At 40.5% G+C, this 22,729-nt stretch overlaps 1 protein-coding gene across 1 annotated transcript in view; it reads right to left on the reverse strand.

Annotated features, from left to right (window-relative positions):
* Positions 1–2,628: 2,628 nt before the first annotated feature.
* Positions 2,629–22,729, reverse strand: part of LOC122638882 (callose synthase 7-like) — a 115,160-nt gene continuing 95,059 nt past the window's right edge. Inside the window, exon 32 of the mRNA XM_043831734.1 lies at positions 2,629–2,748. Within this exon, the coding sequence (XP_043687669.1) occupies positions 2,629–2,748 (120 nt within the window). The remainder of the gene's footprint in view (positions 2,749–22,729) is intronic.

Genomic DNA, 22,729 nt, shown 5'->3' on the forward strand with positions numbered 1-22,729 from the left:
CAACCAAAAAAGGCTTAAGGGCAGCTGGTCCAGATCGCAGATGAGTGTCCAATATGCAGAAAACCAGCCTTGATCAATGGTAGTGGCTAGGGCTTCAAAATTCTGAAAACTCCAAAAATCGCAGACAGGAACCAGCAGCAATCGAACCAAATAAATTATCTCATAAAAGGGAAAAACAGAGGCGGGAATAGGGCAGCAACTAGATCATATGATCACCTCGTAGTGCTGCCCTTAGGAAGGGAGGAGAAGCAAAGGGGAAAAAAGGAGAGAAAAGAAATCGAGAGAAGGGGAGGAAAGAAAAAACGATAGGAAGGGGGTGGGTTTTGAAAACTTAGATCAGAGAAATTTTGGCTCTGATGCCATGTTAACAAAATAGGTTTGTGGAATAATGCTTGAATGATCAATGAGATCAGTCAAGCTCTCTATTTATAATAATAATAAAAGAGATTATAAGGGAAAACACTATTCACGATATTGTTCATGACACTGTTCACGTGAACAGTGTCATAGCCCTAATTACATTTCTACCCTTGCTCATAAATACATAAATAAAAAATAAATAAAACACCCAAAGGTATTCTGGTGTACATAATTTAACAATATGGATGGTGCTTTTCGGTCATATTTGGACAGCCATGGGATCATTCATCAAACCTCTTGTGTTGATACTCCTTCTCAAAATGGGGTGGCTGAACGCAAGAACCGACATCTTTTGGAGGTTTCTCGTTTGCTTATGTTCACTATGGCTGTTCCTCCTCGTTTTTGGGATGATGCTGTCCTTATAGCAACATATCTTATCAATCGGCTTCTCTCCCGTGTTTTGGATGGCCGCTGCCCTTTTGATGTGCTCTGTGGGAAATCGACTTTTGTTGTGTCTCCCAAAGTCTTTGGTTGTGTCGTGTTTGCTAGGAATCACCATGTACATGGCAAGTTTGATCTCAAGGGATTGCAATGCATATTTCTTGGTTATTCTGCTACCCAGAAGGGGTATAAATGCTATCATCCTCCTACCCGAAAAGTGTTTGTCATTATGGATGTAGTGTTTCGGGAGTCCGAGGCTTACTTTAAATAACCGGAACCTCTGCAGGAGGAGATTATAAGTGGTGAAGAGGTCCTTCTGATTGCTCCTCTAGACATTGAGATACCTACTATAGAGGATGCTTCTATTGAATTTGAAGATGGAGTTACAAGTCAAGAACAACAACTGGGACAGTAACAACAGGCAAAGGGGGGAAAAATCTGAACACTCGAGAAACTGATTTTCCTTTGGATGGCCCTTTGTACAAAGAGATCACCACCACTAATCCTACTCAATCGGCATCTGTTCCTGCTCCAAGTCTTGCTCCTAGTCAGATTTCTGGTAGGCCTCCTCTTGATCCCAGTCTTGATTTACCCATTGCTATTCGAAAATCAAAGAGAAGTGGTACATTGCACCCTATTTCCAACTTTGTGTAATACAACTCACTAACTCCTGCTTTCCATGCCTTGTATCTTCTTTATCCTCTGTTTCCATCCCTAACCATTGGTAGGAGACAATAGCCGAACAGAAATGGAAGGATGCAATGAATGAAGAAATGCATGCCCTTGAGAAAAATCAAACTTGGGATTTGGTGAGTCCTCAACTAAGGAAAAAACCTATTGGTTGTAAATGGGTCTTTGTTGTGAAGCATAAGGCTGATGGCTCAGTGGAAAGGTACAAAGCAAAACTTGTTGCCGAAGGGTTTACTCAAACCCAAGGAATTGACTATTAAGAGACCTTTGCTCCTGTAGCAAAGATGAATACTGTACAGATTATTATCTCTTGTGCTATGAATCAAGGATGGGAAATCCAGCAACTTGATGTGAAGAATGCCTTCTTGCATGGAAACTTGGAAGAAGATGTCTACATGGAAATACCTCCTAGTTTTATTTCTTCAGAAACTCAGGGAAAGTTATGTAAGCTGAAAAAGGCCCTATATGGTCTGAAATAGTCACCAAGGGCTTAGTTTGGCCGGTTCCATAAGGCTATGATTGCTTATGGGTATGAACAGAGCAAAGCTGATCATACATTGTTTGTTAAGAAGATAGGACAGTAAGTGACAATGTTAATTGTCTATATTGATGACATAATGTGTTGGCAGAACTAAGAGTTAGAGAGAATTAGAGAATAGAATGTATTAGTTTCATTGATAGGTAAGCCCCTCTATTATAAATAGAGGGGAACGTTACAAAGGGACTGAAATAGACATAATTACCCCTAACTAGCTGACTCTATAAAAGCAGCAACTTAATCATAATATCATAAGAATAAATCTACCCCAAAAGGACCAGAATACCCCCACGGTATTCTTGATTACATATTCCAACACTCCCCCTCAATCTGGATTATACATACAAGTAAAGAGGGAGGATCCCGCTTGAAATAATAAAAAAAATTTTAAAAAAACTCCATAATAATGCTAACACTCCCCCTCAAGTTGGCGCATACAAGGCACTAATACCAACTTGAACAAAACGAGAAGAAACAAAGTTGCAGCAGCATCCAGCTTGACAGATGAATGCAGCTCCCAAATAAACCTTCAAGAACTTGAAAATTAGATCTTCAAAACCTGGGCAGACTTGACTAGCAAATTAGGGCTGGAATATCTTCTAAAAGTCTATGGTCTGAAGTGCTTCTCCACGAGTGAAAATTATGGCATGATTTTGATTTTCAGGCTTCCCTTCACCAATATCTGTTGGAGGACCAGGGAGCTTGATGCGGTAAATTTCCTAAGAAAGAAGCAAATCCATATTTAAGGAATCAGGTTAGAAAAAAAAGATATGGTGTTGTATCATAGAACAAATATCAAATTCTTAACCACAATATATGTATGTATTGGTTATTTGGGGGGGGGGGGGGGGAGCAATACAAAATGCAACATATATAAATTGTATTCAGACCTTTGGGATGAAATTTCCAAATGGCAACCTCCTTGCCCCTAGGATCTACCCCTGTTTAATACTGTTCTGCATTTGAGAATCGAACGAAGCATATGGTCTTTCTTATTCAATTAATTATGTTTTGGCTCTTTCGAAAGTTCGTAGTAGTAACTATCGCTTCATCCAACCCCAAAAAGAAGCTATTGGGCCCAAAATATTCTGTGGGGGAATAGACTCACTGAAGAGTCTATACATTCAGTATCCCTTTTATTTTTTGGTTGTATTCAGAGTAAAAAGAATGTCCCAATGCACGAGGCTCCCACAACTGCAGGGTCTGGGAGGGGCAAATGTATGCAGCCTTACCCCTACTTCACGGAGAGGTTGTTTCCATGTTTTGGAACCCGCAACCTAATGGCTGCAATTGGGCAACTTCACTGTTGCGCCAAGGAATATTTTTGAATTCAGTCCTATTTCACATAAGGAGTTTGTATTTTGAATTATCTGATATTAGATGTCAGAAATTATTCAGTTATCCGATGTCCCATCATACACATATTCCATTATTGATTTTAGCTCTCCAATGGATATTTAATTGGATTCATGTTACACGAGATTCAAAGTAGGATATGCCTATATCTGCACCAAATTTGTTTCAAATTTCTCCATTTACATTCATATACTATAAAACCCTAAATTTTGCCTAAGGGTATTTTTGTCTTTTCACCTGTTTCAGGGTTAGGACAAGTTGGACTGTGAGAAGTTTGGGCTGGTTGGGAGTTACACTTACATAAGCTTGGTAAGTAGTCAGCCCTAATGTGCCTTTTATTTGAATTATGTTATTATTTTTTGCCTAATATGTAATTAGGGCCTAATTGGGATAAATATTTGATTTTATCTGTTTATAGCATAACTTGTAGTTTAGTCTAGTGGTTTGAGCCTTTAGTGCAAGAGTCGGAGTTCAAGTGATCAAAACTTGTTGGAGGCTTTTGTGAGGGATTGTAAAAGATAAATTTCCAGAATTTAACTGTTTTTCTTTTCCATTGCTTACTAGCCTTACAAGATTTTGGTAGCTTGGTGGTTTGATTTGGTCAATCTTTGATCAACGAAAATAGGAAGTAGAGACCTTCTTTGGTTCAAACTAGAAAATAAAAGTTACTTTTGTGAGGGATTGTAAAAGATAAATTTCCAGAATTTAATTGTTTTTTTTTCCAAGGCTTACTAGCCTTACAAGATTTTGGTAGCTTGGTGGTTTGATTTGGTCAATCTTTGATCAACGAAAATAGAAAGTAGAGACCATCTTTGGTTCAAATTAGAAAATAGAAGTTACTATAATTAGGGATTCTTATTATGGACTACCTTGTTATTAAAATAAAAGATTCCAATCTCTATTATCCTATTGGTTAGTGTCACCATACTAAAATTTGAAGGATAATTGCACTAAATAGGATTATTCTTGTAGATAAAATCTAGAGTAAATATCATCCCCCTCCCCTCAAGGTATCCATAATATCAAACCCCTCCATCGGGTTTTGAATAATGATAATGCCCTCCCCTACTTTTGAAAGATTCTATCAACTGTACCCTAATCGTTAAGAAACGCCATTATGTGATGACATGGCATTTAAAATTTTCTAAAACCCCATAATACCCTTAATGTAATTTTATTCCAATTTTACCCTCTTCAACCTAATGGGCCTTTACACTTGGAAATGGTATAAGGATCAATTCAAGAGAGCAAAGAAGGTAGGAAGTGAGAAGAGTAGAAGAGAAGATGAGGAGGGAAGAGAGGAGAAGAAGAGAGAAGAAGAAGAGAGAAGATATGCAACCAAAAGTTAGGGAGAGAAGATTCCTCTCCCCTATTTGATTTACTAACATGAAGTAAGAATTATATATACCTATCTAGGGAGGTAAGAGGTGAAAAAGTAAATTACAACATAGGACAATAAGATACTAACTAGTGCCCAAACTACCTTTATTACAAACCCTAACACTCCCCCTCAAGCTGGAGAATAAATGTCATACATTCCCAGCTTGTATAAAAGGGCACTAAACTGATTAGGGATGAGCTCCTTGGTAAAGATGTCAGCCCATTGATCATCTGTCTTAACAAAAGGAGTACAGATGTAGCCAGAGTCAATCTTCTCCTTGATGAAATGTCGGTCCACCTCAATGTGTTTTGTTCTGTCATGTTGTACAGGGTTGTGTGCAATAGTTATGGCAGCCTTGTTATCATAATAAAGTCTCATAGGTATCAAATCCCAACTCTTGGACTTGCCGTCTCAACCATTGGAGTTCATACACTCCATGAGCCATAGCCCTAAACTCTGCCTTTGCACTAGATCGGGCCACAACAGGTTGTTTTTTGCTTCTCCATGTGACTAGGTTACCTCCCACAAATCTACAATATCCTGATGTAGACCGTCTATCAGAAATTGAACCAGCACAATTTGCATCAATGTAGCCCTCTATTCTCAGATGGTTGTGCCTGGCATATAAAAGTCCTTTTCCTGGGGTAGACTTCAAGTACTTATGGATACGATACACAATATCTAAGTGCCCGCTCTTAGGGCCATGCATAAACTGACTCACCACCCCAACTGCATAGGTGATATCTGGGCGAGTCAAAGAGAGATAAATCAATTCCCTACAAGCCTCTGGTATTTCCCTGCATCAACAAGGGAAGGTCCACAATCTTCTCCTAGCTTATAATTCTAATCAATAGGAGAATTTATTGGTTTGCAACCCAACATCCCTATTTCTTTCAACAAGTCCAGGACAAACGTCCTTTAACATATATTTATTCCCTTCTTAGACCTTGACACTTCAATCCCCAAGAAATACTTTTAAGGGACCCAAATCATTAATCTCAAACTGTTGAGCCAAGTAAGTCTTCAGCCTAGCTAACTCAGCCGTGTCTTCTCCAGTCACTACAATGTCATTAACATAGACAATAAGGGCTGTGATGGTACCATTACCTCGCCGGGTAAATAAAGTGTGGTCAGCTTGACTCTGGGAATACCCATTCTTCAAAATGGCCTGTCTAAACCTCTTTGTTGAAATCCTTGAATAATGGCTCAAGTCAGAGTGACTACAACCGTCCTTTATTTATAATAAGATAAAGAATGTTCTGGAATAGGTTCAAGGACAATATTACCCCTATGACCATTTTACCCTTGAACCCATGTTACAACACTCTCCCTCAAGTTGGTGCATACATGTTAAACATGGCCAACTTGCTAACAATAGAACAAAAATAATTTACTACCAATTCCCTTAGTAAGAATATCAGCCACTTGATAACCAAACTGAACAAACGGAATACAAATGACTCCTTGCTCCAACTTCTCCTTAATATAGTGCCGATCAATCTAAACATGTTTGGTCTGGACATGTTGGACTGGATTATGGGCAATGCTGATTGCAGATTTGCTGTCGCAATAGAGTCTCATGGGAAGATCAACTGACATTCCAAGATCTTGAAGAAGCCCCTTGGGCCATAGAAGTTCGCAGATGCCTTGTGCCATGGCTCTAAACTCAGCTTCTACACTTGACCGAGCCACCATTGCCTGCTTCTTGCTTCTCCAAGTAGTTAAGTTACCTCCAACATAGGTGCAATATCCAGAACTGGACCTTCTATCATCAGGGCTGCTTGCCCAATCTGCATCAGTATAAGCTTCCACTTGGAGATGAATATGTGAGGAATATAGAACTCCTTTACCAAGAGAGGACTTCAGGTACCATAGGATCCGGTATGTTGCTTCTCAGTGAGAAGAGTGAGGATCATGTTAAAAGTCATGTAATAGGGGTAGTTTAGGAACTAGTCCCATTACTAGTTGCCTTATTATGTAATTATGTTTTTTCTTCTTTATTTCCCTTGTACCTCCCTAGGGAGGTGGATGTAATTTCCTATTTGTTATGATTGAATTAATATAGGTGTATGGAGAAGCCTCTCCAACACAATTGATTACAACCCAAATATTCTCTTCTCTCTTCTCTCTCTTCTCTTGCTATCTTCTTCCTCCAACTTCTTCCTTCTCTCTTCTGACCTCCTTAACCTAAAATCTAACTTGGTATCAGAGCAGGCTCAAGGTTTGAGAGTCGTGTTCAGTCCCTATTTTCATTCTTTCTCTTCTCTTTGAAATCCTTTGTGTCTAAGGATTCCAAAGAGGAGATTCCTGTGTACAGCTTTGCTTAAAGAGTATGGAATAAGCTCATTCTAGCCTCTTTTGATGATCGAAGGATATACCTGAGCTGTTTTGAAGCTCTCTTGAAGGTTTAGATCTCACACAGCTGCGGCTACAAGTTCCGCCAGGTTCAGGTTCAGGTTGCAGCTGCTGCTATTCTCGGATTGCTTTTGTGTCTTGGTCAGGCTCATTTGCATCGCCCTAGGACACTTATGAGGACGGCTATGATCTTCCTTGCTGATTGAAGAAGCCATATGAGCAGACTTGCTTCTTGTGTGGGATCCTCTGTTCTGCCCAGGTAAACCCGAGAGTGTTTACACTTTTTTCTTGCTTTGAGCTACAGTTTGATGCTCTCTTGGTTGAGGGATGTGTATGCACAGCCTTTGTGAGGCCTTTCCTCTTGTTTGGAGTTGATACTACTCTTTGCAAGTTTTGTGGTACAGTATTATAAGGGACTGCTTGCTGGACTGATGTTGGAATGCACTAGAAGTGCTTGATTTAAGTCCTCTTAGAGATTTGCTGCTAGGACTGCTTCGGCAGTGTGCTATCCTAGGCTGCTTATTGGACTTTTTGCTTGTTTGGGTTGAGTGTATACTCCCCATTTGTCTTTGGTGTTCTTGTTTATTGTCAAATCCCTTCCATCATGATTGCTTCAGATGCATCTGTGCTTGGTACTGCTGATTCACAGCCTCCTACTGTTGTCCCTCAGTTGGCTTATGAGAGTACTTACCAACAGATTTCTTTTGTGAAGCTTGATGGTACTAATTACCTAGATTGGTCACATTCTGTGAGATTTTCTCTTAGGAGTAAGGGAAAACTTGGATATATCACAGGTGCTATCAAGGCTCCCACAGCTGGTTCACCTACTTTTGATAAATGGGAGACTGAAAATTCTACAGTTATGACATGGTTGATCTTCTCCATGAAGCCCAAGATTGGGAGAAGGTTTATAAGGAAGGAAACAGCCAAAGCTATTTGGGATTGTATCTCTGTGGCCTTTGACAGAGTAGGTGACACTGCCAAAGTCTATTAGCTCCATCAAAAAATTCACTCATTGAAACAAGGTGACAACACTATTTCTGAGTACTACAGTGCATTCCTTAATCTTGTGGAGGAGTATGATCACTACAAGGACCTTCATTTGACCAATCCAGAGGATGAAGCAACAGTGTATCTGACTCTTGAAAAGGAGCGTGTCTTCTCTTTACTTGGTGGTTTGAACCCTGACTATGAGCCAGTTAGACTCCAGCTGTTAGGCCGGTCTCCCCTTCCCACTCTTAGTGAAGTCTGTAGTTACTTATAGAGTGAAGAGACCAGGCGGCTTACTATGGCACCACCACCAGCATCATCTGAGAGGTGAGCCCTCAATTCTAGTTCAAATCGAGACACTCGTGGAGGTGGTAGAGGCCCAGGGCCTAACCGTGAGGAAGCCAGTATGGTGGAGACTGTTGGTGCCAGTGGAGATGGGTGAGACAGATTTAAATGTGATCATTGTGGACGCACTGGACACACCAAGGATAGTTGTTGGTCTCTCCATGGTCGTCCTCCTGGTATGCGTGGTCGTGGTGGCCATAGAGGGGGAGCTCGGGCTCATTCCGCGGCGGCGACTGATGCTGATGCCCTTCAGGATGACTCCACCTTCATGGATGCAATGGTTCGTAGGGTTGTGTCACAGTTGAGCACATCTTCTACATCTAGTATGGCTGGATCCTCATCATCCTCAGCTTTGCAGGTCTCCACCTCAGCTTCTACTGCCACCTAGTCTTGCGTCATTGACTCGGGTGCCATAGACCACATGACTGGTACGTCTCATTATTATGATTCCTATACCATTTGCTCTGGTAAGGACAAGGTTAGGGTAGCTGATGGCTCCCTTTCCTCCATATCTGGTAAGGGTAATATCCCTTTGACATCATCTATTTCCCTCTCTTCTGTTCTTCATGTCCTTAACCTTACACTGAATCTTTTATCTGTGAGTCATCTGGCTAAATCTCTCAACTGTTGTGTCACATTTTTTCCTTCTCACTGTCTTTTTCAGGATTTGGTGACGAAGAGGATTATTGGTAGTGGATGTGAGGAGCAAGACCTCTACTTTTTTGATCCGTTTTTGCCCACAGCTCCATCTTTTGTTGTAATGAGGAAACAATTGCCTCACTTATTTTCTTCCATTGCCTCTTCTCATGTTTTTCAATGTGAACCATGTATGTTTGCCAAACATTGTCGGTCTTCATATCCTTATCATGGTAATAGAACTGTTGCTCCTTTTCATATTGTGCATACTGATGTTTGGGGTCTTTCCCCTACTACTTCTTTATTCGGCTTTCATTACTTTGTGTCATTTATTGATGATTTTTCCCGTGCCACATGGACTGTACTTTTGAAGCATAAGAGTGATGTTTGTGATGCCTTTCAGAATTTTTACCAAATGATCGTTACTCAATTTGAGACCCGCATCAAAATTGTGCGATCTGATAAAGGGGGAGAGTACATGTTTGGTGGCCTTCAAACCTTCTTTACTACTCATGGCATTATCCATCAGCTAGCGTGTGTTGACACACCCCAACAAAATGGGGTTGCTGAGAGGAAAAATCGCAATCTATTGGAGGTCACCCGTAGTCTATTGTTTGGCATGCACGTCCCCAAGACCTTTTTGTACACAGCTCTTCTCACTGCCTCCTTTCTCATCAATCGTATGCTTACCAAGCTTCTTAATTTCAAATCTCCCCTGGACATCTTATCTCCCAAGGCCTCTGCTTTTTCTCTTCCTCCTAGAGTCTTTGGCTGTGTTTGTTATGTGCATGTTAACAAATCTGCCCATACTAAACTTGACCGTAAAGCTCTAAAGTGTCTCTTCCTTAGGTACTCTTCTACTACCAAGGGGTACAAGTGTTATCATCCTTCTTCCCGCCGATGTATCATTTCCAAAGATGTTACCTTTCTTGAGTCAGTCCTTTTCTTTGTCCCTTCTCAGCATCCTCTTCAGGGGGAGAATTGTGGGAGTGAACAGGCTACTGATGATTTCTTTCTTTCTCCTCTACCTACATCTCCTTTTATGCTTAACATTGGGAAACACAGGACTGTAGATGTGGTTGAGGTTGATGACCAACCACCAGGGGGGAATACAGATTTGGTTGTCGAAAGTGGTCCTGGTAAGGCGAAGGATTATCACATTACATACAAAAAAGGTGAAGGCTTGCATAATACAAGAAAGAAGACCTACCAATAGTCCTCTTCAAATCCAGATCCACATCCTGAGATTCATTCTTCTCGATCAAGTGACATTTCTTCTCCTCCATCTGATTTGGACCTTCTTATTGCTATTAGGAAAGGGAAAAGAACTTGTACTAATCCTATATCCCAGTTTGTTTCCTATGATGTAATTTCTCCCACAGGCCTTGCCTTTATTACTGCTCTCTCTACTGTTTCCATTCCCAAGAATGCCATTGATGCTATATTTGACCCAAAGTGGAGACAAGCCATGTCTGAGGAGATGATGGCACTTGAGAAGAATGGTACTTGGCAACTTGTTGACCTACCCAAGGGACGTGTCCCAGTTGGACGCAGATGGGTCTATACAATCAAGTATAAATCTGATGGCAGTATTAAGAGATACAAAGCAAGGTTGGTGGCCAAGGGGTACAATCAAGTATATGAAATTGACTACCGGAAGACATTTGCTCCTGTGGCCAAGCATAACTCAATAAGAGTTCTTTTATCCTTGGCTGCCAATAAAGATTGGCCTTTATATCAGTTGGATGTGAAGAATGCCTTCCTTCATGGTGATTTGGAAGAAGAAGTGTACATGCACACTCCACCAGGCTTCAAGATGCCTTCAGCTGAAGGGAAAGTGTGCCTCCTTAAGAAAGCCCTATATGGTCTCAAACAGTCAGCAAAGGCATGGTTTGAGCGCTTCCGACAAGCTATTCTGAAGAATGGATATTCCTAGGGCCAAGCTAATCACACTCTCTTTACCAAGCGAAGTAATGGTACTATCACAGCTCTCATTGTCTATGTTGACGATATCGTGGTCACAGGAGATGATACAACTTAGATAGATAAATTGAAGAGCTACTTGGCACAGCAATTTGAGATCAAAGATCTGGGTCCCTTGAAGTACTTCTTAGGAATAGAAGTATCAAGGACCAAGAAAGGAATCAACATATGTCAGAGGAGGTTTCTCCTTGACTTGTTGACAAAGACAGGGATGTTAGGCTGTAAACTAGTAAACTCTCCTATTGAGCAGAATCATAAACTAGGAGAGGACTGTGGTCCTTCTCTTGTTGATGCGGGGAAGTATCAAAGGCTAGTGGGGAAGCTTATCTATCTCTCTATGACTCGGCCAGATATCTCTTATGCAGTGGGAGGTTTCAGCCAATTCATGCATGCTCCCAAGAGTGGCCATTTGGATGCTGTGTATCGCATTCTAAGGTATTTGAAGTCCTCTCCAGGGAAAGGACTGTTGTATGCAAGGCACAACCACTTGAGAGTGGAAGGTTTTATAGATGCCGATTGGCTGGTTCCATTGGAGATCTAGTTCCATGGAGGTAACTTAGTACTGAGGAGTAAGAGATCTACCTGGTTCGCGAGATCTACCTCGCTATTGTACCTTTGTGGGAGGTAACTTAGTCACCTGGAGGAGTAAGAAACAACATGTTGTGGTTAGATCTAGTGCCGAGGAAGAATTTAAACCTATGGCACATGGAGTGTGTGAGCTCATCTGGCTAAAAAGACTTGTTTAGGAACTGGGATTCGACACTGAAGGACCCATGAGATTGTACTGTGACAACAAGGCTGCCATCAGTATTGCTCACAACCCTGTTCAACATGACCGGACTAAGCACATTGAGCTTGATAGGCATTTCATCAAGGAGAAGCTAGACTCTGGCTGTATTTGTACTCCTTTTGTGAAGACTGGTGATCAGTTGGCAGATATCTTCACCAAGGCTCTTGGCTCTCCTCAGTTTAGTTCTTTCCTAAGCAAGCTGGGAATGCATGATATATATTCTCTAGCTTGAGGGGGAGTGTTAGAAGTTATGTAATAGGGGTAGTTTAGGAACTAGTCTCATTACTAATTGCCTTATTATGTAATTATGTTTTTTCTTCTTTATTTCCCTTGTAATAACATGCAAGCTCGGAATTCTTCAATGGTCGGGGCTATCTTGACTTTTCCAAACTGGAAAACATGTAACTGAGGATCCCAATATTGGAATGCTTTTTGAAGTAAGTCATAATGGAGTTTAAAGCATTTGATTCTTCCCAATATTGGTAGCTTGACATCTTCTAATAATGTAGGGCCATCCATATGCATACGAAGAGTCCATTGGCGCTATTGCTCATCCAATCCTTCTTTCTTTGGCTCACGCATAATATCTGCATCAAGGATTCCTGTTAGTGTTGTAGACAAAAGTGATTCCTTAGTTAATAGCCAACTCTTATTATTTCTAGACAAACCCTAGGTCAACATGACAGGGGAATTTTGAAGGCCAATTGGCGGAATTTTCCTTTGTCGAAGGAATGCCAATTGGCAGAGGCATGAAACGGACTATCACAATGTGCCCTCCTGATATATATATATATATATTTTGAGACCGCACTTGGACAAACCAAGTTACCTACGTATCCCTGGAAAGGAATCAGGTCGAACGTAGTTCAAGTTGATCCATAATTTAGATGAAATATTTCTTCAAGTGATCCATATTGACCAATCCCCAAAGGTCTTCTTCGTCTAGGTCTGTGAGACGCACTGCATTGCTTGGTAAGACTATCTTCATCCTATAGGGACCACTCCAATTGGGTCGGAACTTTCCTCTTGGATCGTGTATCGGAGCTCTTTGTTCCCTCAACACCAGAACTCCTACATTGATATCTCGAGGACGTACACCTTTATTGAATGCTTTAGCCATCCTTTACTGATATTTCTTAAGATTATCCATAGCCTTCATTCTCTTCTCATTTAAGAGATTCAGTTCTTTATATCTGGCCCTCATCCATTCTCCTTCAGAGAGTTGATTGTCAAACAATATCCGGAGAGAGAGTACTTGTATTTCCACGGGCAAAACAACCTCTACTCCATACACCAGAGTACCTGTACGAATGGACGTTCGGTAAGTCCACAATGCCAGGGGAAGCTTATTAGCCCAATCCCTGTGTGTGTCAGCCATTTTTTGCAATATGACTTTTATATTCTTGTTGGCTGCCTCCACTGCACCATTAGTCTAAAGTCTATATGATGTAGACCTATGCCTTTTTATACTGAACTTGTCGCAGATTTCTTCCGCTTTTCCTTGAAAATGCATTCCTTGGTTTGAGATCAACTCATGAGGCACACCATATTTGCAGATGATATTTTCCTTTATGAACTTTGCCACTTTGGCAGCTGTCAAGACTGCATAAGACTAAGCTTCCACCCATTTTGTGAAATAGTCTATAGCAACCAGGATGAACTCATGTCCATTAGAAGCTTTTGGATTTACTTTTCCGATAACAAAGAAATCCTCATGTGACTAGAGCACTAATCCGTTTTTACTTCTTTCAGTCTAATTTTATATTTTTGTAAATAGTCTCTCTGCAAAAGTGCAAAGCAAGGGTAAGGCTGTGTACATTATGACCCTCCCCAGACCCCGAAATGGCGGGAACCTCATGCACTGGGTACGCCCTTTTTTAGTCTAATTTTATACTTTTGCAGCTAGACCATTTTACCCTTGAAAATAAAGTTAATAGTTCAGTATTTCTAGTCAATGTTTTTAGAAAATAGACTAGGGTAGTAGGGTGTAGTCCCTTTTGAGGGCAGTACAATATTTCTATTTTTGTATCTCCTTTCATTTGCAATAAAAGTTTTTCCATTATTTATCCAAAAAAGGAAAGAAGACAACATTTCTGACTTTGAGAGTAATCACAAGAATCTGTGGTTTATTTTGTTGTATTAAAAAGGAAAAACAATAAATAAAAGAAAAAAGAAAAAAAGGAATTGAGATAGAATTGGAGGGGAGGGAAAAAGACTAGGGCAACTCCCCTACCCCACAAACAAAGGAGAAAAAATCACTGCTGCTGTGAGATTTATAGGTCAAAAGGCAGATTGAAAACATCTAAAAATTCAAGATATTAAGGGATAATTATCAACAAATTATAGCTGAAGACTAAATACTATTTTTTTAAGAAAAAGGTCACCAAAACTCTGTAGGAAATAAAAAATGGATTATCAGAAAATTGATGGGGAATACAAGTTAGATTCTAGGTTTAGGAAATAGGAAGGGAAAAGAAAGAAGTTAGAGGACGAAGATAGCAAGAGAAGAGAGAAGAGAGAAGAGAGAAGAGAATATTAGGCTGTAATCGATTGTGTTGGAGAGGATTCTCCATACACCATATATTCGTTCAATCATAATTAATAGAGAATTACAAGCACCTCCCTAGGGAGATATAAGAGAAATAAAGAAGAAAAACAGAATTACATAATAAGGCAACTAGTAATAGAACTAGTTTCTAAACTACCCCTATTACATGACTTCTAACACTCCCCCTCAAGCTGGAGAATATATATCATGCATTCCCAGCTTGCTTAGGAAAGAGCTAAACTGAGGACAGCCAAGAGCTTTGGTGAAGATGTCTGCCAGCTGATCACCAGTCTTCACAAAAGGAGTACAAATACAGCCAGAGTCTATCTTCTCCTTAATGAAATGCTTATCAACCTCAATGTGCTTAGTCCGGTCACATTGAATGGGGTTCTGAGCGATACTGATGGTAGCCTTGTTGTCACAGTACAATTGTAGCGACCCAAATTTTGGGTTTGACCCGAGAGTCAAATGGGTTGCTGGCTGATCCATCAAGAGACCGTGGAGAACAAAAAGAAAAGGAAAAAAAAAAAGGGGAAAGAAAAGAAAAGGAAAGAAAAAAAAAAGGAAAGAGGGGAAGGGGGAGGAATCGTGCCTGATTTTCCTTCCCTATTTCTGATTGAGTTTTGGATTTTTATATAGAGGAGAATAAACCTTTTGGAGTGATTCCATCTTGGCCTGAAGACTTCAAGAACAAGAGAGGGCTAAGGAGATTGGAAAAGGATCGGAGGAAGGCTAAGAGGAAAGCTGCTGAAGAGAAGAAGGAGGACGTTGGCCTTGCTTGAGGTAGGCTTCCTATCCTAATCTTTGTTATGGTCTGAAAAGAAACTCAGATTTGGATAGACTAAGGTTCTTGTCTTGATTTCGTTTGGATTTGGAATTCATAGGCTAAGGGTTATAATGGGTTAGAGCTATATACAAATCTGCCCAATGCTATTGGTTATGGTGTCTTAAAAAAAACAAAATCTGATTTAGCTTCATTCCTATGAAATTGTTTAACATTGTTTATACCTTGTCTTGACTTCATCTTATGTATTTTAAAAATTTCTGTTTTAAAGTCTACTATGCTGTTTTTGTTTTTTTTAAAAAAAATACTGTCATGCGCTTTAAAAATAAAAATACTGTTTGGGTTCCAAATACTGTTATGAGCTTTAAAATACTGTTTTGGTTCCATATGCTGTTATGTTGCTTAAAAACACTGCATTTCTGTTTTAATTTCTGCTTTAGTTTCTGTTATGGAATCCTATTTATAAAATTCTGCATTTCTGCTCTAGTTTCTGTTATGGAATCCTATTTATAAAAATTCTGCATTTCTGCTTTAGTTTCTGTTATGGAATTCTATTCATAAAAAAAAATTCTGCAGTATGGATTAATTTCTGTTTTGGGATTTCATTCACAAAATTCTGCAGTTTTGATTTAAATTCTGTTTTGGAATTTTATCCAGTAAAAATTCTGCAGTTGTATTTAAACGCTGTTTTTGGTCTATGCCATGTTACGTGGTGTTATAATTCTGTTTTGGTACACATGCTTTTATGTACATTAAAATTATGCTTGGGTTTACTTCATGAATCGGTCCAGTACACATATGGTTCAACCCTGTTTTGGGGTCCTTTCTTACGTGACTGGTCTAAAGAACTTTCAAGGTTTTACTCTATTATATTTTGAGAATACATTCGAGCCGAAAGTGGGGCTGATTTATCAGTCCTTAGGGGTGGCTGCCCCCAAAAGATGGTTATGGTCCTACCGGTAGAGTCCCTTTTGTTGCTTCTCACTAGAAACCCCGTACGACGGTATGGGAGGTGAAAGCCCTTTGCTTTTGAAACTAAATTGTTTTGCAAGTCCTATCCCACCTTATGACGGGTAAGGATTGGGAATAGGCCGGCATTTGTATTCGTGCCGTATTAGTAAAATAGTCTAGTGGGCTATACTTGTACCACTAGTTATTTTGGTGAGTTTTGCCCGTCTCTATGAATTTAGTATAGTTGTCATTTGATTTGGATTTTTGAAATGAAATTAATGAGTATCGTATTTTGGAAATTTATAGATGTAAGAATTTACACGTGCATACATTGCACCTTGTTACTCAGTTAGTCCTTGTACCACTGATATTATATCTTCTCAAGCATTTCTTTCTTTAGAAGGTAGCCTATTGAGTTCCACAACTCAGGCAGAATGTGATGTTTTGCAGATGAGGGTTTTGGCCAAGCTTGAGATGAGGACGTAGATGTAGCCAGAGAACCTTGGGGAAATGTGGTTGAGCGCAAGTGATTGGAAGAGTCTGCCCAAGAGAAATCTTATATTTGTGATTATCTTCAGAGTAGTATTTTGTGTTCCTTGAATTGGATAGTCTAGGTTGAACTTGACTCTAATTCGGTTTATTTGGTTTGGAACATTGGTTATGTTTCTCCTTTGAAAGACTTGGACATTTATTTTGGTTTTAAATTTAATGACTAAGTGAATTTTTTTTTTATCTTAGGTGTTCATTGTGTTGCCTTGAGGTGTAACAGGTTAATTTGAGTTAACGACTCGAAATCCGAAAGTTCGGGTTTTGGGGCGTTACAACAATCTCATGGGTCCTTCAGTGTCAAATCCCAGTTCCTGAACTAGTCTTTTCAGCCAGATGAGCTCACACACTCCATGTGCCATAGCTCTAAATTCTGCCTCGGCACTAGATCTGGCCACAACATGCTGTTTCTTACTCCTCCATGTGACTAAGTTACCTCTCACAAAGGTACAATCGCCGGAGGTAGATCTCCTGTCTGTAATGGAACCAGCCCAATCGGCATCTGTGAAACCTTCCACTCTCAAGTGGTTGTGCCTTGCATACAACAGTCCTTTCTCTGGAGAGGACTTCAAATTCCTCAGCCTTTGATACTTTCCCGCATGCATGAATTGGCTGACGACTCCCACTGCATATGAGATATCTGGCCGAGTCATAGAGAGATAGATAAGCTTCCCCATTAGCCTTTGATACTTTCCCGCATCAACAAGAGAGGGACCACAGTCCTCTCCTAGTTTGTGATTTTGCTCAATAAGAGAATTTGCTGGTTTGCAGCCTAACATCCCTGTCTCTGTCAACAGGTAAAGAATAAACCTCTTCTGACATATGTTGATTCCTTTCTTGGTCCTTGATACTTTTATTCCTAAGAAGTACTTCAAGGGACCCAGATCTTTGATCTCAAATTGCTGTGCCAAGTAGCTCTTCAATCTACCTATCTCAGCTGTATCATCTCTTGTGACCACGATATCATCAACATAGACAATGAGGGCTATGATAGTACCATTACTCTGCTTGGTAAAGAGAGTATGATCAGCTTGGCTCTGGGAGTATCCATTCTTCAGAATAGCCTGTCGGAAGCGCTCAAACCATGCCTTTGGTGACTGTTTGAGACCATATAGGGCTTTCTTAAGGAGGCACACTTTCCCTTCAGGTGAAGGCATCTTGAAGCCTGGTGGAGTGTGCATGTACACTTCTTCTTCCAAATCACCATGAAGGAAGGCATTCTTCACATCCAACTGATATAAAGGCCAATCTTTATTGGCAGCCAAGGATAAAAGAACTCTTATTGAGTTATGCTTGGCCACAGGAGCAAATGTCTTCCGGTAGTCAATTTCATATACTTGATTGTACCCCTTGGCCATCAACCTTGCTTTGTATCTCTCAATACTGTCATCAGATTTATACTTGATTGTATAGACCCATCTGCATCCAACTGGGACACGTCCCTTGGGGAGGTCAACAAGTTGCCAAGTACCATTCTTCTCAAGTGCCATCAACTCCTCAGACATGGCTTGTCTCCACTTTGGGTCAGACATAGCATCAATGACATTCTTGGGAATGGAAGCAGTAGAGAGAGCAGTAATAAAGGCAAGGCCTGTAGGAGAAATTGCATCATAGGAAACAAACTGGGATATAGGATTAGTACATTTAAGTACAAGTTCTTTTCCCTTTCCTAATAGCAATAGGAAGGTCTAAATCAGATGGAGGAGAAGAAATGTCACCTGATTGAGGAGGATGAATCTCAAGATGTGGATCTGGATCTGAAGACGACTCTTGGTAGATCATCTTTCTTGTATTATGCAAGCTTTCACCTTTTTTGTATGTAAGGTGGTAATCCTTCTCTACCTTCTCTTTACCTGAACCACTTTCAACAACCAAATCTATATTCCCCCCTGGTTGATCGTCAACCTCAACCACATCTACAGTCTTGTGTTTCCCAATGTCAAGCATAAAAGGGGATGTAGGTAGAGGAGAAAGAAAGACAGTAGCCTGTTCACTCCAACAATTCTCCCCCTGAAGAGGATGCTGAGAAGGGACAAAGAAAGGGATAGACTCAAGAAAGGTAACATCCTTGGAAATGATACATCGGCGGGAAGAAGGATGATAACACTTGTACCCCTTGGTAGTAGAGGAGTACCCAAGGAAGAGACACTTTAGAGCTTTGGGGTCAAGTTTAGTGCGAGCAGATTTGTTAACATGCACATAACAAACACAGCCAAAGACTCTAGGTGGAAGAGAAAAAGCAGAGGCCTTGGGAGATAAGATGTCCAAGGGAGATTTAAAATTAAGAAGCTTGGTAGGCATACGATTGATGAGAAAGGAGGCAGTGAGAAGACCTGCGGACCAGAAGGTCTTAGGGACATGCATGCCAGACAATATGCTACGGGTGACCTCCCGGAGATGGCGATTTTTCCTCTCAGCAACCCCATTCTGTTGGGGCGTGTCAACACACGCTAGCTGATGGATAATGCCATGAGCAGTAAAGAAGGTTTGAAGACCACCAAACATGTACTCTCCCCCTTTCTTAGATCGCACAATTTTGATGCGGGTCTCAAATTGAGTAAGGATCATTTGGAAAAAATTTTGAAAGGCATCACAAACATCACTCTTATGCTTCAAAAGTACAGTCCATGTGGCACGGAAAAAATCATCAACAAAGGACACAAAGTAACGAAAGCCAAATAAAGAAGTAGTAGGGGAAGGACCCCAAACAACAGTATGCACAATATGAAAAGGAGCAACAGTTCTATTACCATGATAAGGATATGAAGACCGACAATGTTTGGCAAACATACATGGTTCACATTAAAAAATATGAGAACAGGCAATAGATGAAAATAAGTGAGGCAATTGTTTCCTCATCACTACAAAAGATGGATGGCCAAGACGGCGATGCCATAACATAACAAAATCCACAGAACTACTATCATTTCGACCACACACATAGGAATGAGCTGTGGGCAAAAACGGATAAAAAAAGTAGAGGCCTTGCTCCTCACGTCCACTACCAATAATCCTCCTTGTCACCAAATCCTGAAAAAGACAGTGAGAAGGAAAAAAAGTGACACAACAGTTGAGAGATTTAGTTAAATGACTCATAGATAAAAGATTTAGTGTAAAGTTAGGGAAATGAAGAACAGAAGAGAGGGAAATAGATGATGTCACAGGGATATTACCCTTACCAGATATGGAGGAAAGGGAGCCATCAGCTACCCTAACCTTGTCCTTACTAGAGTAAATGGTATACGAATCATAATAATGAGATATACCAGTCATGTTGTCCGTGGCACCTGAGTCAATGACTCATGACTGGGGAGCAGTGGAAGCTGAGGTGGAGACCTGCAAAGCTGAGGATGATGAGGATCCAGCTATACTAGATGTAGAAGATGTGCTTAACTGTGACACAACCCTGCAAACCACTGCATCCATAAAGGTTGAGTCATCCTGTGGGGCATCAGCATCAGTTGGCGCTGCGGAATGAGCTCGAGCTCCCCCTCTACGGCCACCACGACCACGCATACCAGGAGGACGACCATGGAGAGACCAACACCTATCCTTAGTGTGTCCAGTGCGTCCACAATGATCACATTTAAATCTGTCTTGCCCAACTCCACTGGCACCAACTGTCTCCACAGTACTAGCTTCCTCACGGTTAGGCCTTGGGCCTCTACCACCTCCACGGGTGTCTCGAACAGAACTAGAATTGAGAGCTGACCTCTCAGATGATGCTGGTGGTGGTGCCATAGTAAGTCGCCTGGTCTCTTTACTCTGTAAGTAACTACAGACTTCACTAAGAGAGGGAAGGGGAGACCGGCCTAACAGCTAGAGTCTAACTGGCTCATAGTCAGAGTTCATACCACCAAGCAAAGAGAAGACACGCTCTTTTTTAAGAGTCAGATACACCTTGGCTTCATCCTCTGGGTTGGTCAAATGAAGGTCTCTGTAGTGATCATACTCTTCCACAAGACTAAGGAATGCACTATAGTACTTAGAAATAGTGCTGTCACCCTATTTCAATGAGTGGATTTTTTGATGGAGCTGATAGACCTTGGCAGTGTCACCTACTCTGTCAAAGGCCACAGAGACACTATCCCAAATAGCTTTGGCAGTTTCCTTCCTTATAAACCTTCTCCTAATATCGGGTTTCATGGAGAAGATCAACCATGTCATAACTGTAGAATTTTCAATCTCCCATTTATCAAAAGTAGGTGAACCAGCTGTGGGAGCCTTGATAGAACCTGTGATATATCCAAGTTTTCCCTTACTTCTTAGGGAAAGTCTCACAGAATGTGGCCAATCTAGGTAATTAGTACCATCAAGCTTCACAAAAGAAATCTGTTGATGAGTACTCTCATAAGCCAACTGAGGGACAATAGTGGGTGGCTGTGAATCAGCAGTACCAAGCACAGATGTATCCGAATCATTCATGATGGATACCAACAATAAACAAGATCACCAAAGGCAAGTGGGGAGTACATACTCAACCCAAACAAGCAAGAAGTCCAATAAGCAGCCTAGGATAGCACACTGCCGAAGCAGTCCTAGAAGCGAATTTCTAAGAGGACTTAAATCAAGCACTTCTAGTGCATAACAATAGCAGTCCAGCAGGCAGTCCCTGAGAAGAGGCCTCACAAAGGCTTGCAAGGTGTAGTAATAACTTCAAACAAGTAAAAAAGCCTCACAAAGGCTATGCATACACATCCCTTAACCAAGGGAGCATCAAACTGCAGCTTGAAGCAAGAAAAAAAGAAGTAAACACTCTCGGGTTTACCTGGGCAGAACAGAGGATCCCACACAAGGAGCAAAACTGCTCATATAGCTTCTTCAATCAGCAAGGGAGATCATATCCACTCTCATAAGTGTCCTTGGGCGATGCAAGTGGGCCAAACCAAGACACAAAAGGAATCTGAGAATGGCAGCAGCTGCAACCTGAAACTGAAACTGGCGGAACTTGGAGCAGCATCTATGGGAGATCCAAATCTCCAAAGAAGCTTCAAAAGGTCTCAAGTAGATCCTTCAATCATCAAAAAAGGTTAGAATGAGCCTATTCCATATTCTTTAATCAAAGCTGTACACAGAAATCTCCTCTTTGGAATCCTTAGACACAAAGGATTTCAAAGAGAAGAGAAAGAATGAAAACAGGGACTGAACATGACTCTCAAACCTTGAGCCTGCTTTGATACCAAGTTAGATTCTAGGTTTAGGAAATAGGAAAGGAGAAGAAAGAAGTTGGAGGAGGAAGAAGATAGCAAGAGAAGAGAGAAGAGAGATGAGAATATTAGGCTGTAATCGATTGTGTTGGAGAGGCTTCTCCATACACCATATATTCATTCAATCATAACTAATAGAGAATTACATCCACCTCCCTAGGGAGGTATAAAGGAAATAAAGAAGAAAAACAGAATTACATAATAAGGCAACTAATAATAGAACTAGTTCCTAAACTACCCCTATTACATGACTTTTAACAATACAGAAGGCAAACTCATGAAGATATGTAAAATAGCATAGAGAAGTGGCAGGAAATGGTTAAAAAACCTAAACAGTGGATATAACTCTTACTGTGTTATATTTTCGTCATCGATGAGCGAAAACAAAATTATCAAAATGTCAAATTTTGGTCGAAATAATCAAAATGACACATTTCTTTATTTAAAATAAAAAATTTCAAATTAAATGGGTCGAAATTAAGGAAATGTGTCAAAATTGCTAGAACAATTCAAATTTCTTTGAAAATTTACATTCATTGAGGATTCAAACCTCTCCAAACTCATCTAAGTTCCCATGACATGATTGCAAAGGGATTATCAATAGATATACGTCTCTATATCTTTCCATCTTGATTCAAATTTTTCGCTAAATTATACAAGGGAAATGATACAATATGCAACAGTATACACTAGCAACCTAGGTTCCAAATCCAAACTACCACTTTGGGTGTTGTTTTTTCCAATCTATGAATTCAAATGTGTATTCATGCTTAAATGGGCACTCCCAGAAGTTACAAGCCAACATTCCACTTTTTGGGCACAGAAATG

This window comes from Telopea speciosissima, chromosome 9, assembly GCF_018873765.1.
Source record: "Telopea speciosissima isolate NSW1024214 ecotype Mountain lineage chromosome 9, Tspe_v1, whole genome shotgun sequence".
Lineage (NCBI taxonomy): Eukaryota > Viridiplantae > Streptophyta > Magnoliopsida > Proteales > Proteaceae > Telopea > Telopea speciosissima.